Source organism: Littorina saxatilis, linkage group LG14, assembly GCF_037325665.1.
Source record: "Littorina saxatilis isolate snail1 linkage group LG14, US_GU_Lsax_2.0, whole genome shotgun sequence".
Classification (NCBI taxonomy): domain Eukaryota; kingdom Metazoa; phylum Mollusca; class Gastropoda; order Littorinimorpha; family Littorinidae; genus Littorina; species Littorina saxatilis.
In genome coordinates, this window is record NC_090258.1 from 37,142,110 (window position 1) to 37,161,521 (window position 19,412).

The 19,412-nt window shown below is 42.8% G+C and overlaps 1 protein-coding gene across 1 annotated transcript; it reads right to left on the reverse strand.

Moving 5' to 3' along the window:
• Nucleotides 1-496: 496 nt before the first annotated feature.
• LOC138947700 (mitochondrial glutathione transporter SLC25A40-like) lies at nt 497-18,583 on the reverse strand. Its single transcript, XM_070319231.1, has 9 exons — nt 18,382-18,583; nt 16,393-16,583; nt 14,517-14,584; nt 13,478-13,605; nt 8,998-9,171; nt 7,431-7,540; nt 5,765-5,846; nt 4,721-4,798; nt 497-3,106 (listed from the first exon to the last, which is right to left on the reverse strand). The coding sequence occupies exons 1-9, from the start codon at nt 18,485-18,487 to the stop codon at nt 2,961-2,963; spliced, it is 1,083 nt and encodes a 360-aa protein (XP_070175332.1). The 5' UTR covers nt 18,488-18,583; the 3' UTR covers nt 497-2,960.
• Nucleotides 18,584-19,412: the final 829 nt, after the last annotated feature.

Genomic DNA, 19,412 nt, shown 5'->3' on the forward strand with positions numbered 1-19,412 from the left:
ATTTATCAAAAATTACCACCCTACCAGGCATTTGATTTTTTGAATGTGTTCAAAAGGTGGGCTAATTTGATCAGAAGTAAAACCATGGACAGATCTGAGACAAGAAATGTTTACTTGAGAAAGACCATGCCTTTAACAGTGCATGCAATGTGACCACTTAACTTTACCATTCTATTTCATGGCTAAAACAACACATGAGATTGCAAGAGATACTAGCATAAAAATGCTTCAACAGATCTGGTAACAGCAAAAATTATCTAAACACAACAGCTAACACAGTCAAGGTAGCAGTCTATTAACACTTTCTACCCCACCTATGTTGACCAAGGTGTTTTTTTTTTATCCGAGACCAGCTGTGCTGCACCAGGTCACTCAGAATTGTAGTAACTGTGTAGTAACTGTGTATCAACACGCTGGAATGCAGGCGTTAGCTTCAGTTGCTTCCTGTAACGTCCATCAGTTGCTTCCTGTAACGTGCATCAGGCGTTAGATGGACGTTACAGGAAGCAACTGAAGCTAACAGTCTGAGCGGATATATCCATACCTGGTCAGATAGAGCCATATGAGTGGGTACGAATATATCCGTACCTGGGAGACAATGAGTTAAATAAAAGCCATTTTCAAGCTTTTAACTATCCTTGTTAAACTGTGTTGCTAGTGCACTTTTCAAATGGAAGACAAATAAAGCATATAATGCAGCCCTGTAGTGGAAAGTATTTCACTAACCACTGCGAGAATTAAAGTCAGTAGTCAATAAAATCTACCCCTCTATAGCAATTCCGCCAAGAGACCTAAAATGGCACCCATCTTACTCACCATGGTCAGCAAAAAGGAAAAGGACAAGTCTTTGATGACAGAGTTTGCGTAAACCAGACATTTACGGTATTTTACACAAAACAAAATCGGCAACGGGTTCTGCACACTGCCTAATATTTCTTCTTAACAAATTATTATTATTATTATTATGAACATTTGTGCGCCTAATCTAAATATAGCCCTAGGCGCTTACAAAATATAAAATACATAGTGAACATTATACGAAACACAAATCGACAAGGACTCATACACTCGCAGACAGGCGCACAGCGAGAACGCGACGCACTCACTCATACCAACTACAGGCACATGCATTCTAGACGGAAAAACAGTCGTAAATAAATAAATAAAGTATTGGATACATAAAGTTTGTTGAGAGAAGAAGAATAGAGCTGGAAAGGGAAGAAGAAGGAGAAAGAAAGAGACAGATCAAGGACCAGCAGGAGAGGGTGATGTGTGGTCATTAACGGACTAGTGAGGGAAGAGGTGTGTTTTGAGTGAGGTTTTGAATGATTGCATAGATGTGGAGTGCCTGAGTGAATGCGGGAGTTGGTTCCAGATGGATGGGGCCTGGTAGGAGAAGGTGCGCTGGCCATATGTTTTGGTGCGTGCTGATGGTATCCTAAAAAGGCGGGTGTCTGCGGAGGATCTTAGGGAGCGAGAGGGGGAGTAGACATCAAGAAGGTCAGAAAGATAGCTAGGGGACGATAGATCAAAGTTTCTGAAGCAGAGTGTGGAGATCTTGAACTGAATCCTCTGTTGAACAGGCAGCCAGTGTAGGGTTTGAAGAAGAGGGGTGATGTGGTCATGCTTGGAAGAACGAAAGATGAGGCGGGCGGCATGATTCTGAACACGCTGAAGCTTTTCGATGATGTAGTTGGGAGAGCCAGATAGAATGGAATTGCAATAATCGAGTCGGGATAGGACAAAGGCGCAGAGCAGAGTTTTAGTGGCATCCTCAGTGAGGAGATGACGGATGGAGGAGATGCGGCGGATTTCAAAGAAGCAAGTGCGACAGACATTGGCAACATGCTGATGGAAGGACAGGGACTGGTCAAGAGTGACACCTAGGTTGCGGACAGCAGGAGAAAGAGCAATAGAAGAACCATTGAGATCGACAGACGAGGGAAGAGAAGGATGATTGAGATGTTTTTTAGGAGAGACAAGAATCATTTCGGTTTTCTCCTCATTAAGCTTCAGCTTATTCAGGTCCATCCACGCCTTGAGGTCGGTGATACAAGACTGGGTGGAGGCAATGAGGCGAGGGAGGTCAGAGATAGGTCCAGAGAGATAGAGTTGGTTGTCGTCGGAGAAGCTGTGGTGAGAGAGAAAGTGGTGAGCGGCAATTGAAGGGATGGGTTGGGTGTAAAGGACGAACAAAATAGGCCCCAGGACGGAGCCCTGGGGCACACCGTACTGTAGAGGAGAAGCAGAAGAAGATAGGCCGTTCACAGAGACAGACTGGTAGCGATCGGTGAGATAGGACTGAAACCAAGAAAGGACAGACTGAGAAATGCCAAAAGAGTTTTGAAGGCGGGACAAGAGCACGGCATGATCAATAGTGTCAAATGCCGCGCTCAGGTCCAGCAGAGAGAGAAGGCAGACGTCGTTGTTGTCGAGTGCAGTCAGTATGTCGTTGCTAATTTTCAGTAGAGCGGTTTCCGTCGAGTGTCCAGAGCGATAGGCAGATTGATTGCAGTAGAGAAGGTGGTTGGCTTCAAGATGGTCCAAAAGCTGGGAGAGTACGATTTTTTCTGTTATTTTGGAGAGAAATGAGAGATTAGACACTGGTCTGTAGTTCTTCAGATTTTCAGGATCCAAGGAAGGTTTCTTGAGAAGAGGTCGGAGGATAGCGGATTTGAAAATGGCAGGAACAAATATGATGCAATCGCTGTGTTTTAGACTTGGTTTGACAGGATGGCATAACCAAATGACTAGCAGTCAATGACGGCCAAGAATCGTACTTACACAAAAATAGCAATTTGTACAACAGATAGAGCAATAATTGAACGAGTAGCTTCGATCCCCTCCGTTGTTATTTACGACCAAGCTATCGCCACTTTTGGTACAGCGTTTTTGGTATGGCTTGTATGTCAAAGTCTGTTTATGAACTGTGATAGACTGACTGGAAAACTCTGGAATTCTCAAGGCTGCAGGGTGATGTCACATTCGACCTCTAAGTCCTGCGCCTGCTGCAAATTCCTGTTGTAGAAGAGCGTCTTGAAAAACTCATAGGAACTGATCATGATGGCACAGGCTGGAGCCACCTTAATGATGCGTGGCGCCAAACCTGAAACAGTCAAAGTTTCATTGGTCAGTTCTGGTCTTATTTTTATCAGAAGCAGGGAAAAATACACACACACACACATTTGTACCTACTGCAGCATTGTCCATGAAACCAATTGTTACAAACATTAATGTATCGACAGAACAGTGGATTTCCCTTCTTTGAGCCATGTGATCTCAGCTAAAGGCCAACTAAATCGCAAATCTAGACGGCTGTTCAAGACTGCAAACGTAGAGTGCGCTCAATTTTTAAATATAAGACGAATTCGAAATAAAAAGGATCAACACATGTATGTTCATTGCATTTTCTTTTCATAAAGTAGGACATTTGCATGGGTGTTACTGGGAAAAATCAAAAAACCTGAAAGGCAGGGGTCCAAAATGCTCAAGTTTGAAAGAAAGTTTCTGGACACCGACGAAACCAAATCATAATAAGCAAGATGGCGGCAAATCCAAGGGAGCGAACCAAGAAAGCACGCGAACCGGTGTCAAAAGTCGGATCGGAACCGCTGCTCGTTATTTCAACTTAGCGAAACGAAGCTTTTTTCTCTTTTTTTTTGTTTTGAAAACCCGGAAAACCGGAATTTCCGGCTTCAGATTTTTGCAAAAACCGGAAATCCGGCAAAAGCCGGAAGAGTAACACCCATGCATTTGACAGATCAAAACAGTCGTTGTTCAACTTGTGTGGTCTAATAAACAGTGGTTGTTTCAATCAGTGCTAAATGCCACATTTTGGTCAAAAATGCAAATACCGTATTTGACGGACTACAAGCCGCGACTTTAAAAAAAAAAAATCGCATTGCGGCTTATAAAAAGACGCGGCTAAAACGTTGCCTAAACTTGAATAGCATTCACCTAATGGAAGTCGCAGCGGATTTTCATTTCGCTCGATTAGCTATTACTGGTACTTTATTAGCTCTCTACTCAAGACTCGGCGCTTTTCTCTTTCTTTCGCGAATCTTCGTTTGTCAACAAGTCGTGGTGACAAGATAGCGTACAGAGAAATACCGGATGTATCAGGTTCTCGCGCGCGCGAGATTTCGTTTTTTTATGTCTCACGATATTTGGAGGAGCGAGAGCCGCCATGTTGTGTTTTCGTCTGCTCGAAATGTGCGCAAAAGTCGTAAATCATCCCAAAAAAGCTTATTCCGGGCGGGACTACATGTGTGTGTTGGTTACAAATTGTGTGTGTGATATTTTTCTTCAAACTTTTTCACTTTTCTTCTTTGTTTCACTTGTTTATTCTCGGAGCCGATTTCGCCAAATACCGTACTTTCGTTTGCCTGGTTGTTTTGATTGATTGACACGATCTGATTATATTTTTTTCGACGGCGGCTAATATAGTGACGCGGCCTATACGTGGCTCGTCCCAATTTTTTTGTTAAATGTCAGGGGTGCGGCTTATAAAACGGTGCGTCTTGTAATCCGTCAAATACGGTAATGTATAATATTTGCAATCGCAACTTAGTAATGAGACCTTCTGTCTTCTTACCCTGTCAAACACCATAAAATGAACTACGTAATATTAAGTTCTGGGATTCAATTTCACGGGCCAGCTTCCTTAGAACAGCAAGTATCATGAAAATTCCTTACTCTTGGGTTTAACAAACGTGCTTACCTGTAAAAAGTGCGTGAAATCCTTGAGTCAGGTAGAGTTTCTTTATCAGAAACAGTGTTGACGTGGAGACTTTTTTCCCTAGAGAACAAAAACAAAACAAAATGTTATCCTAATACATTACATACATTTATGCTACAGCTTCAAAAAACACCCTTTATGCCTTCTGAGAAGGATGACACATATACCATTCAGCATGCCATAACATCAATGTTAGCCAAGATAGGGAAACAAAACTGGGCTGTTTTGGATACAATTTGAAGGTTCTTTCGAATTCCAATGACAAGCAAAACTTGTTTCGTTTGAGCTTTTCTGATTTGTTGTTGTTGATCTCAATACAGGAACCTTGCTTTTGCGCATTTGATTTTTGGGCGTGTCTGTGTTGTATGTTCCACTGTGTAGACACTATCTTATGTAACAAGAGGCGAAGCCTTCAAGGCTCACGTAAGAAATCGACAAACAGTAACACAAACTCAATCACTCCGTCACACATACACACACACAGTGACACACACACACACACACACACACACAGTACACACACACACACACACACACACACACACACACACAGAAAGAGCATAGGTGAAACTGTGCAAGAAAGCGAGACACTAGATCTAGATCTGTCTGTCTGCATGTAGCCTACTTACATGGACTTGACTGCCAAATAGTCTCGGCCCGCTCAAAATAACAATCACCGAGACTTTCAGTAATTCCATCGCGTGACGTCTAACCCTCGTACGTCATAATGTGACGTCAATGTAATATGACGTCTTCAAATGTTAAAGTTTCTACCACAGACATACACACATACATACGCACGCACGCACAGACAGACAAAAGTTAGCATCGCATAGGCTACACTTACGTGAGCCAAAAATCAACCTGTTTGTTGAATATGGTAGGGGAATGGATGGCCTTTTCAGTCATATTACTTGTTTTACATAAACGGCCTCATCACATAGATCTTCACTTGAACTTATCTGCCAGGTTTTTATGACGGGTAGTATACATCCTAGGTGAAGAAACGAATGATTGCAGACTAACCTCCTGTGATGACCTGCTCTCCCAATTCCACCTGGCGATGGGTTTTGATCACGTCAAACGGCAAAGTCAGAATGGCTGCCACCTGCACATATCAAACAAATTGTTAGCTACAAGGCTTACGAAGTCTGATGATAGCAAAGGGTAAGCTCAATTTCTGATCAGCAATTTGTTTAATGAAAACGAAAATGCAAACACAGACATAGACATGGGCACGCAGACACCGAGTCAGCCTGCCTCTCTATCAATAAGCCTGCCTCTCTATCTATCAATAAGTCTGCCACTCTATCAATAAGTCTGCCTCTCTATCCATAACCTGCCTCTCTATCAATAAGCCTGCCTCTCTATCAATAAGCCTCAGCCTGCCTCTCTATCAATAAGCCTGCCTCTCTATCAATAAGTCTGCCTCTCTATCAATAAGCCTGCCTCTCTATCCATAACCTGCCTCTCTATCAATAAGCCTCAGCCTGCCTCTCTATCAATAAGCCTGCCTCTCTATCAATAAGCCTGCCTCTCTATCCATAACCTGCCTCTCTATCAATAAGCCTCAGCCTGCCTCTCTATCAATAAGTCTGCCTCTCTATCAATAAGCCTGCCTCTCTATCCATAACCTGCCTCTCTATCAATAAGCCTCAGCCTGCCTCTATCAATAAGCCTGCCTCTCTATCAATAAGCCTGCCTCTCTATCAATAAGCCTGCCTCTCTATCAATAAGTCTGCCTCTCTATCAATAAGCCTGCCTCTCTATCAATAAGCCTGCCTCTCTATCAATAAGTCTGCCTCTCTATCAATAAGCCTCAGCCTGCCTCTCTATCAATAAGCCTGCCTCTCTATCCATAACCTGCCTCTCTATCAATAAGCCTGCCTCTCTATCAATAAGTCTGCCTCTCTATCAATAAGCCTACCTCTCTATCAATAAGCCTGCCTCTCTATCAATAAGCCTGCCTCTCTATCTATCAATAAGTCTGCCACTCTATCAATAAGTCTGCCTCTCTATCAATCAATCAAAGCCAAAAACGAGACCGTGACTCGCAACATACCAAAAGCAGAGAAATATGTGTCAGCACTGAGGAATAAACCCAGGGCACATGTACTTATACTGTATGTCAGCCAGAACACTCTGGGGGACATCGCCATTGACACAGGAAACTTTATTATCTTGAATGAGAAATTCATTTATTGTGCATCACACAAACTTTAAGCAAAATAATCCTTCTTCTTCTTCTTCTGCGTTCGTGGGCTGAAACTCCCACGTACACTCGTGTTTTTTGCACGAGTGGAATTTTACGTGTATGACCGTTTTTTACCCCGCCATTTAGCCAGCCATACGCCGTTTCGGAGGAAGCATGCTGGGTATTTTCGTGTTTCTATAACCCACCGAACTCTGACATGGATTACAGGTTCTTTTTCGTGCGCACTTGGGTCTTGTGCTTGCGTGTACACACGGGGGTGTTCGGACACCGAGGAGAGTTTGCACACAAAGTTGACTCTGAGAAATAAATCTCTCGACGAACGTGGGGACGAACTCACGCTGACAGCGGCCAACTGGATACAAATCCAGCGCGCTACCGACTGAGCTACATCCCCGCCCTATACTTCATGTGTAGGAAAGACGCTGTACATGACATGCATATAAGTAGAGAAGTCTTAAAAGCAAGCCCAGTACTTACTGTGCCTGCACCAGCGCCCGCCACAAAACTCTCGGAGAAAGATAACTCCGGCGAGCCTGTAGTTCTCAGCACCTCAGCTTTCATGGTCTCGTAGCTCAGCCAGTACAGAGCTGTGGACCAAAGGGAACATAATGCCTTTGTTAGTTTTAGGGATAAGAACCATGCATCAGACCTGGGAACCCATACGATTTCGCCGTATTTTGTACGCATGATTGTCGAGAATACGCTCAGTACGGTCAGTGGGAAAAAAATACGACGAGAAAAATTCCTAGACTACTTTTCTTCACAAGCCCATCCTGAAGCCGATCCAGTATTTTGGCACATGATTACGTCACTATATTAGCCGCTGTCAAAAAAAATATAATCGGATCTTGTCAATCAATCAAAACAACCAGACAAACGAAAGTACGGTATTTGGCGAAATCGGCTCTGAGAATAAACAAGTGAAACAAAGAAGAAAAGTGAAAAAGTTTGAAGAAAAATATCACACACACACACACACACACACAATTTCTAACCAACACACACATGTAGTCCCGCCCGGAATAAGCTTTTTTGGGATGATTTACGACTTTTGCGCACATTTCGAGCAGACGAAAACACAACATGGCGGCTCTTGCTCCTCCAACTATCGCGAGACACAAAAAAACGGAATCTCGCGCGCGCGAGATCCTGATACATCCGGTGTTTCTCTGTACGCTTGTCACGACGACTTGTTGACAAACGAAGATTCGCGAATGAAAGAGAAAAGCGCCGAGTCTTGAGTAGAGAGCTAATAAAGTACTGGTATAGTGAAATGAAAATCCGCGGCGACTTCCATTAGGTGAATGCTATTCAAGTTTAGGTAACGTTTTAGCCACATCTTTTTATAAGCCGCAATGCGATTTTTTTTTTTAAAGTCGCGGCTTGTAGTCTGTCAAATACAGTACAGTTTTTGTCAGTAAAAATTGAAAAAAGCATTTGTTTTAAATGTATAGGTAAACTTAATTAACGGTGTGACGGACGCGCATGAGGCATGTTTTAATCATGGATGTGCAAACGCTGTGTGGAGTACGCTCATTTTTTTGAAAATACACCAAGTTTGTTTGAGAATACTCAAAGTGCAAAACAGGGGTTCCCAGGTCTGATGCATTCAACTCAGCTTTCATAGCTCAGCCAGTACAGAGCTGTGGACCAAAGGGAACATAACGCCTTGGTTAGTTTCAGGGATGAGAACCATGAATTCACCCCAACTTTCATTGTCTCATAGCTCAGCCATGCAGTTAGAGCTGTAGAAACACAGCACAACATTATAAGACTTTCTTTTTCTTTTCTAGACAAGTTTTTCTCATATTTTGGAAGGTCTTGAAAGGATGGTGTGTTTACGTGTGTGGTGTGGGGGAGGGGGGGGACTGTTTCAGGCAAAATAACAACTTTTCAATTCTTCAAAGCAAAGCGGTCTGGCAAGAGACTGCTTGAAAAGGATGCATTTCGTATGCGTAAAAATATCTGAAAGAATGTGGAGTGTGTGTGGTGGTTGGGTGGAAGTCGAGGGGGTAGGAGCACTATATCAGGCAAACTGACTCACCAGAGAATGGCACATCCCTCAGCAGAGTGGGGCCCAGTCCTCTCCAGAGTGAGAAGACCCCTTGAGTCTTGATGGTGTTGTTGATGGCTTGCCCCACGGCCTGGTATGTCAGTTGTGCTGACTGCATCTTGGTGCGTACCAGCTCAACGGGGCTGATGAGGGAGGCTGCCCACACTGTTTCAACATACAGGTCATGCTTAGCACCTCTGCATCGATAGTGACATACCCAAAATACCTTAAACAAGATCACTCACACAAGCCTAAAGGAGGTCCTTAAATTGAGCCCGAAGTTGACTTTGCTGAAGACTTTTCATCGAAAACTTGGTGCTAAAGCTTGGTACGGCCAGCTTTGCGGAGTATGCTTCGCGTAGTCGACTTCGCCCAGTTAATTTGAGGGTTAAAGTAAAGCCGTCTTTAAAACCTGAAAAGAATTAGAAAAGCAGGCATGTTGGAAGTCAAACAAAGTGTCTGGGATCACAACAAGGTTAGGCTCACCCGAAAAAGCCTCAGATGACACTCATTAAAACTTAGCAAAAAAGTTCAGTTTTTAATCTTAAGGCAAAGGGAGCCACTAAAATCTAAATTTGTATTTACTTCTACCATAGGCTAATGTTATATACTTATGAAGTGGTAAGGCATATACGATTTCAAAACGGATAACGTTTTCAGTACCGTCACTGTCCGTTACCATGGAAACGACAATCTCCAACTGCCAAAATGGGTTGCTAGGAACACGTTTTTTAGCTTCCCCTTCAATCATAGGAATGTGATTTTTTGCATGTAGGAGTCTATAGTTGTGGAATGACAACAGGGATTTTTTCTAGGATGAATAGTTCTAATAAAATATTGTTTTTAGATGAATTATCATGTTTTTCAGCACAATTTTAGTAAATATGACCCGCCTGAACAGTTATTTATTAATTTAAAGAAAATTCCTGTTGTCATTCCACAGGTTGTCCTCTGATAAGCATGTCCCTTAAGTTTCATTGCATTCTGAACAGATGGATTGAAGAAAAATAGTTTCCTAGAAAGCAGGTCATGCAAAAACGCTGAACAGAGAAACAAGGCCGAGAACATTTCAAAGCTCTTTTATTCACCCCAAATCAATGTTAACATAGTTCAGGTACTTTTCACAGACACCTGGTAACTACAGGCTTACCTAAAACTGCCCAGCAGCATATGCTGCACCCCCTTCTAGTCTGATGAGCTCATCCTGTCTTTTGAGTTTAGCTGTAAGCACAGTGTCGCGTCTCTTGTTTAGCTGATCTTTCTTGAACCTGAGGCTGCCAAGAACCCTCTTACACTCCCTAACCTTGTTTAATCTTTTCATGTTACAGCCTGTTGGAAAGCCGTAGAACTGTGCAGTGTTGAGAGCAGCCGCTGGTCCAAAATTGAATTCCCTAGCCCCTGTGACGACTGCAAACCGTACGCGATTTTTGCATGCAAATTTGTCCTTGGGGCAGCGAACCCAAACGCTGCTGTGGAGACACTCATTAGAGTTTTGGGTTTTTCCTGACACACATCTCTGAAGCAGTTGATCTTCCGTCAGTCTCTGGTAAACTGGTTCTAGAGGAGGATTCAGCTTCTTGAAGTTGAGAGGTGTATGGACGAGTTTTGCGTGTGGTCCTGAGGGCTTGTTCTGCGCAAGGGCGGCCTGGTAGAAGCACCATGACGCGGCACCATGGGAGCACAAGTCATGCTGTGGCTTGTCATCTGTTAAGTAGCCGTGACGCAGAGATACCATCACTGCCCGTTTCATGTCTGCAACTGTCTTACTCCCCCTCCCCCCCCCCCCCCCCTAATTGCCCGATTGTAATATATCGTCAACTTCTTGATTGTATTCAGAGTCAGCTGACCATACCCTCGCCCTCCCAAAGTGATTCCTTTCTTGCGGCAGTCTGTCACCAGGTTGCGAAGCGCTGTCCCAAGACGCTTGGAAACGTGATTGATGTACTCTTCTTTTTTGATGGTTACTTGATCTCCATAAAGCTTTATTTTGGAAAGTTCCTGGAAGGTTTTTGTGTCACCGTCTGACAGTATAACTGTGTATCGCAGATTGTGCTGCGACACTGACCTGCCCCACAGAACCCGAGCCGCCTCGACTTCCATGATGCCACTGGAACCTAAAAATAAAACCAAAGTCAGCCACTGAATAGCAAACACACAAACAAACACACACACACACAAAAGGCAATCAGCCACATATCTACCAACATAGACGCTATTATTGCTTTTGTTCAGTACATGTATTACTATGCATGGAACAATACCCAAACACACACGCACATACATGCACAAACACACACACCCACACACACAAGGCAATCAGCCACATATCTACCAACATAGACGCTATTATTGTTTTTGTTCAGTACATGTATTACTATGCATGGATCAATACCCAAACACACACACGCACGCACATGCATGCACAAACACACACTCTCTCACACACACACACACACACACACACACACAAGGCAATCAGCCACATATCTACCAACGTAGACGCTATTATTGTTTTTGTTCAGTACATGTATTACTATGCATGGATATGGATCAATACCCAAACACACACACACACACACACACACACACACAAGGCAATCAGCCACAGATCTACTAACATAGACGCTATCATTGTTTTTGTTCAGTACATGTATTACTATGCATGGATTAGTACCCAAACACACACAAATACACAAACACGCACAAACACACACATGTACACGTACGGTACACATAGACAGCGCACACAAAAACACTGACACACATATTCACAAAAACTTACAGATCTATGTAAAATTCAAACACAACATACTATCATCCCATTTCAACAACCGTCTTCACAAACGCACACATACTGTTTAGATCTACGCACTCACCTGCAAAATTCTTGTCACAGATGTCCAGTTGTTTTACCAGCCAGGCAGCATACTCCAGGGGTTTCTCCTGGAGAAGTTTGTTTCCAGTTGTCTGGCAAACATGACAGTAGTTGCACATAACATGAGCGTCTAAGCAAATTCCAGTCAGCACGTCTAGACTACAACACACCCTATTCCAATGTGGGACGAGTGCCCCATGGTCAGCCATGATCCGTCGTAGCTTACACTGATGTCAAGAACGCCTCACTGAATACTTTCTCCTCCAGTAGATCTACATCAAGTCGTTGATAGACCACTACATTTCTCAATTGGACTGGTCTCCACGTGTAGCGGCAACAAGAAGAAGAAGAAGAAGTCGTTGATAGAGTTTATCAGCTTTCTTCTGGAAGGTTTTGTGATGCACGCCTACCAAATCTAAACTTTCACAAAATTTGTTAAATTGTTGAGCACCTAGCCCACATACCAAGGACGAATAAACGGCTTGCCTGATGAGACCATAATCCGTTTGACCGCTTTCTTTGGAAGCAAGGTATCCAGCGGTACCTGGAACAACTTCCTCACACGTTGAACAAGAGACATGCGCGTACACTGCAAGGCCGTGTCCCTGTTTTGAGTCTGGGCATGGTGACAGCGTTGGCTGTTTAGGCCTACATTGCGGACAACAAAGTTTGTTTACAAGTCAATACCATCAAAGGTTTCCAAATCAACAAAACATCTCCTTGTTTGGGAAGCCTCTGGACCTGTCGCTTTTGACGCGGTGGCTGCTGTGTAGGCCTATGTGTTCGTCTTGAATTGTGTTCGCGTCAAACAGGCAAGAACACACTCTCAGTCCTGACGCAGAATTTGATCTGCATGCCACAGCGGTCGATCCAGATTTTGTGCGCTTTGTCACCGATTGTGTTTTAGTTGTTCTCTTGTCTCTGCAACTCTTCAGTTGTTGTCTTCTCATATGCTTGCCTTCATTATGTGTTTTTCGGAGCGTTAATCTTTTCACACGAGCCATTTTTCTAAGCAAACTCAGTCGAAAACTAAACGTGGTGAGCAGACGACTTTTAGAACGCGAAAAGCCACGCGAGCCTATCTGACCAATCGTGGCCAGGTATTTACGTCATACCCCCTTACATGGAAAGTGTCTGTGGTTTGCTTGTTTGGAAAATAGGGGGGTTTCCCCAGGAGAATCCATATTTAACCGAAAATAACCACCGAATGACACAGGGGAGAGAACTGCTGTTCAAACGGTATTAGACGTTTCCGCGTTGGGCGAGCAGAAATGTCTGTTGTCAAGAGTTAAAAATCGTAATTTTTATCGGAAGAGTGAATGAAAAGACAGAAAAATTCGACGGGTTGGTGCAATGAAATATATTTTTAGAGACTTTGATGAATTTGTATAGTGTAATCATATGCATGTCATGAAAGTAGACAGATTGAAAGGTGCAAAACTGCTAACAACTCAAAATGGCTGTTTAAGTCCAATCACTCTAAATTTCAGTGGCGCACTTCGCCTTAACTAGTTGGAATTTGAACCAGCTGAAGTTTCATTGAAACAACACAGACCATGACACTCCAATCCAGATAAATGAGGTGCAGAAACAAACCTCTGGCAATAGCCCCAGCAGTCATAGGCTTCCACCAGTCATAGGAACAGCACTCATTATACTGCATGGCGGCCTTCAGCTGCTCATAGCATGTGAAGTACACCACTGTGGCCGGTACAGCCATCACTCTGCACAAAAACACACAACGGTACATCTATAAAGAAGAAGGTACTACTTGAATGCGCAAAGAAAAAAACATACAAACCTTTTACAGTTACACAGACACACACAAAGACTCATACACAAGCACACATGCATGCACACCATTGCCATAATAATGACACTGGTCACCCCCACCCCTACTTCCTGCAAGTGCAAGGTTACAGTGCTGTATGAGATTAAGAACGTATTATTTCAGATCAAACTTTGATGAACAAGGAAACAAAAATGCAATACATTTTACAGTTGCCTAGGTTGCAGATATAGACAGAGACACACACATGCACACACACACAAACACGCATGGGCACACGCACCCACAGACACACACACTTTACTTTGAACGCGTAATTACTGTTCCAAATGTGCATCTGTCAGTTATGCAATCAAACAATTTAAAAGTCACTTTTCATTTTTTCAGAAGTCTGAGGTTTTTTTTAGCTTTAAATTAATTTCCATTTGCAAACATTATCTATTGTGTAATCTTTGCATAAGCATGCAAATCTCACAAAAATCACCTTTCATGGGATCTTGTGGGCATCATACCATTTGAAGATCTTCAAAATGTTGTCATGCAATCTATTGCCATCGCGACATAGGAGGTTTTATTCAATTTGATTTCAACATTGTCCAATGAACGTACAAGCCATAAATGCAACTGACATAAAATTTTTCACTCAAAGAGTACCGCTTGCATTTCTATTTGCTCAAAATCAAATCTGTCTCAAAAGAGACTGCTTGCATTTTGTAAGCACGTCGGATATATATATACAGTTGTATATATATCTGTAAGAATGTGTCAGACTAGCCAAAAACATAGCACTGTTAATATACAAAAGACAGTAAACAATAGGAGCACTGCTCAAGACGGGATACTCACAAAGTAGGTGGAAGTCCACTCCACAGAGATGAAACACCCTCATACCGAATGATTTTCATGAAAGCATCCTGCAAGAAGACATTTCATGCACAATTCTAACAAGTTCTCCTTTTTTTCATTTACAGAAGAAATGCTCAGAATACAAAGCATTAATCTTTGCACATATTTTTAGTCTGACTTCTCGAAGTCTGAAAACAGAAGAACTCTAAATTACTCCACTTTTCAGTACAGGCACTTTTTATTAATATATCATCAGGGATCACATTGTTCATAATGCTGTGCTATAGTGTAAAGAGACCATTTCATGAAATAATATATATATATATTCCAATTTACCCACAACTTAATTTGAGATACAGGGAGTACATTACTACGTGGTAAAAAAGCTGTCTAGAAAGCATTGTCCTGTCATAGCATAATCCCCTTGCCAAAACCAGAGGTCAAACTCGCACTGACAGCGTCTGAGTGAAAAACTGTTGTTGTTCGGGTGTTTTTTTGTAAACCACTGAGCCTACCAAGCTATATGTTCCTGGCCCATTGAATATCACAACATAAAATAATTAAAAACTATCACAATACCACACAATTACTGAAATAAACGTGTGTGTGTGTGTGTGTGTGTGTGTGTGAACAGTGGAACCCACCCCCCCCCCCCCCCCCCGATCTTTTTTCCAGATGTTCTGTTGGTAATGTCAGAAGATTCTAATTACTTCCATTTTAAGATTCCCTCTCTTTTAAAACCTGACTTTCTCCCACTTTGTCTTAACACTTTCGCGACGGGACACTGATAAATCAGTACCAGCGCTGACACGCCCATGGACGGGACGCGCATTTTTCAGTACCAGCCATAGAGGGTACACGACTCGTGATTGCTTCCCGGTTTTTGAAGCTTGCAAATAAATTGAGTTGTTTCCCTTGATACACTTGGCGTCCCCTTCTGCCATTTGCAAATCCGCCTGATTTGTGTGCGTTTTTGAGGAAAAAAAATGAATCAAAGGCGAGCCTTGTCTCGGGAGGAGATTCTCCGGATGTTGGACCTAGAGGATCCCGTAGAGCATGATTCGGACGTATCGTTTTCGCCTCACGAAAGCGATACAAGCAGTGAAAGTGAGGAAGAAACAGTCCCGTTGTTGCTAGTACGAGTCGGCAAACTACACGTGGTTGGCGGTGATACTGCTAGACGAACATGTATCTCGGAATCGTGCAGGAGCTATGGGGGCGTGGCAGCACTGATAACAATGGATGGCTGGAGCCTTCAAATCCTTTTGGAATTGTTCATAGGTGTACAGTTGGTACTTTGTTGTGAAAATGTGACTTATATTCAATATGGATTACCTAGACATCATTTGGTGAGTGTTAGATCTACAGTTTTGTTTCATTTGAGTCAGGATGCTGTGAGTGAATGCGTGATTTGCTTGTTTTTTTCTTTGTACCGTCTCCTTATTTCTGTGTACAATGTTAACAATATTTCAGCTAATTCATAGGTTTTACACCTTGTTTGGTTATAACATTATTTATAATACTTTCTGTTAAAAAATAACTTTTAAAAAAAGCAGTAGAAAATAAAACACACACAAAAAAACGTTAAAAAACACAAATTATCCCCCTTTCACCCCCCTTTGCTAAAACAAATCGCGTGACAAACTTATAAATAGCACGACTGAACTGGGCATCCATTTTTGAATTAGTACACAAAATGTGGTGGTGATTGGACTTAATTCAAGCTTGCTAGACAGATTTCTTTACAGTTACTGATTTTTGGGAAGTTTCTTGGTGGCAAGCTTGGGCAGGCAGGACGTAAACGCCGTGGCAGTGCTAGTCACAATAGTGTTAAAGGGGGGAGGGGTCAATTCTGAACTGAGTTGGTCTGACTCACCATGGTGCCAGAAAAGGGTGCAGGCAGAGGCTTTTTGTACCATGTCTGCTGTGTGACCTGGGTCGATCCGTTGAGGCACGCACACATGTGATCCATCAACCCATTGCAGTACAGGAAGCATTTACCTCGACTGAAAGCACTTGGCTTCTTCTGTGCTTGCAGTCGAATCTTCACAACATCCAAAGGTGTCACTGCAAGTAATACTAATAGTTATGATCAAAACATAACTCTCATTCAATGGGAACAATGGCATTGGGAAGGGAATACAATTTCTCCTATCTCAGACACAACAAAAAGATTCTCTGCCGTTAGGTTGGACTTGGAGGAGTACGTGCCCTCAGTTTTCTAATAGTGAGTTACACGTACTATACAGCGCTGTAATTACATGTAACACAATCATATTGGCATATCATACCATTTTTCTTATCCCTGACTTGACAAAATGTGCCTGGTATACTCCTAATCTATATCAAGGGTAAATAATGTAACACACTGAATGAATATCACAAGTTGACTTTTGAAGATTTTTCAATACATGTGAATCAGTGCCAATTTAAGTTTTAACTGGTTTTCAAAGGGAGCATGATTTCCTTAATAATATGTAAATTAACTGGGATCAGCTCGTTACTCCCCCGGCTCGTTACTCCCCCTCAGGGTTAGGGTTAGTACCAAGCCGGGGCAGTAACGAGGCGGGGGAGTAACAAGATGCTCCCAATTGTTATGTTATTGTTATGTTATGTTATCAGACTGGTACTCAGGCTGTTAAGCCTTTGTCTGATCTTTTGATCAGTTGCTATCCTAGCCTAACTTTGGGCTAGGTAACCTACACGATCTTTTGACCGTGGCCTATTCTATCAACTTTTTCTTGGCTGGTGTAGTGAGAGGCATACTGACATTTGGGCTATACATATAATCTTTCAGTGCATTGTCCAAGCGATTTTTGAAACTGTTCATTGTCGGCGCTTCTACCACATTCTTGTCCAAGGAGTTCCACGTGTCTATGATTCTGTTCGTGAAGAAAGATTGTCGGAGAGCTGTTCTGCATTGTTTCTTCTTGAGCTTGAACTGATGTCCACGGATATTACAAAGGCTATTCAGCTCCAGTGGGTTCTTGCAATCGTAGTATCCATGCACGAATTTGTATGCTTCAATCATGTCTCCCCGGATACGCCTATAGCACATGCTTTGAACTTTCAAAACTCTCAAACGCTCTTCATAACTCAAGGTCTTCAACCCTGGAATACACTTCGTGGCTCTTCTTAATACACTTTCAATCAAATTTTTATATTTCTCGAGTCAGGGACTCCACACCACATTTGCAAACTCCAGATGAGGCCGTACAAGTGCAACAAAGAGAAGTCTTAGCGTTTCTGCGTCCAAATGCTCAAAGACCGTCTAATGAGACCCAGGATTCTGTTTGCTTTGTTGACTTGTGTTTCCACGTGCTTTGAGAATTTCAATTCACTGTCTACATTGACTCCAAGGTCCTTTTCTGCACTTGAGCTTTCCAGATCAACCCTGTCCACGCTGCCAGGTTTTCTCATATTATACACAAGTTTCTGATTTTTTGTACCCAACTGTAATATCTTGCACTTAGATCTGCATTAAAGATAACTCAGGACTGCCTGTGTGTGCTTGTACGTGTGTATGTTTGTATATGCTGTGTGCAGACCCAATAACATCACCGATGCATGGGTCGGACGAGCGACTGTGTTCTGAAGCTGTAAAAAGACGTCTTGCGGGTGGGATGTGCCTTACAATCTATGCACACGTGTGTCCTAATAATGTCAATTTTGGGTCAGATCAGTAGTAAATCTCGTGATCAAAGAAAAGAACTTCGCCTGTGAAAGCTTGTGTTCCGCGTATTCTAGACTGTCATATTCCAGCATCAAACAAAAAGCGTCTTAAAAATTGCGTCATGTCATCGCGCAGCTCTCTGTCTGTTGACAAGTCTATAGAATTAGAAACACGTGAGAAGGACAAACATACCCAGAACAGACGTCAAAATGGCCCCAGTACACGACGATACCATCTGTTGCACTGGAGTGATCATCACTCCCCTGTGCCTGGGGCATGCTGCCTCAGTCTGCGGCATGTTCTGATCCTTGTGAAAGTATTAAGAACGATTACATCTTCAGGTCATGTTCCACAGCTCCAGCGTCAACTTACGAAAGGGTCAGACTATTCGTACCGAAAGTTGTGAAGATGAGAACGAAGGGGAGCAACTCTAGTTTTTCTTTCGCAGTCATGTTTTGTGCGACGCATTCCGGCTATGGGGGTTGCGCAACCCCCCCCCCCCCCCCCCCCAGCCTAAACATGTACCTCACTTATTTAAAACATTTTTTATTATTGTTTATTTTATGCCGTTTCATGCAAGGAGCGACCATTTTCCTATCTCTGAATATGACCTACCCACCAGCTTCAGGGCGCTTCGCCCCCTAGGGAACACCACTGGCAACCCCGGTAGCCTAGTCCGGCCCTCTGTTAGTCAAACCATCTAAATAATTATAGGTCCCTGGTCAAACCAACTTAATTATTAGGCAAAGTTTTTAGCAGCAGAGATACATTTTGGCAATATTAAACAAGTGAAATATTCCAGATGATATACCCACTTTTTTTCTTCTTCGGACCCTTTTAAAATTCTGTTATTGTTCTTTTTACATTTAGTCAAGTTTTGACTAAATGTTTTAACGTAGAGGGGGGAATCGAGACGAGGGTCGTGGTGTATGTGCGTGTGTGTGTGTATCTGTGTGTGTGTCTGTGTGTGTGTGTAGAGCGATTCAGACTAAACTACTGGACCGATCTTTATGAAATTTGACATGAGAGTTCCTGGGTATGAAATCCCCGAACGTTTTTTTTTCATTTTTTTGATAAATGTCTTTGATGACGTCATATCCGGCTTTTCGTGAAAGTTGAGGCGGCACTGTCACGCCCTCATTTTTCAACCAAATTGGTTGAAATTTTGGTCGGGTAATGTTCGACGAAGCCCGGACTTCGGTATTGCATTTCAGCGTGGTGGC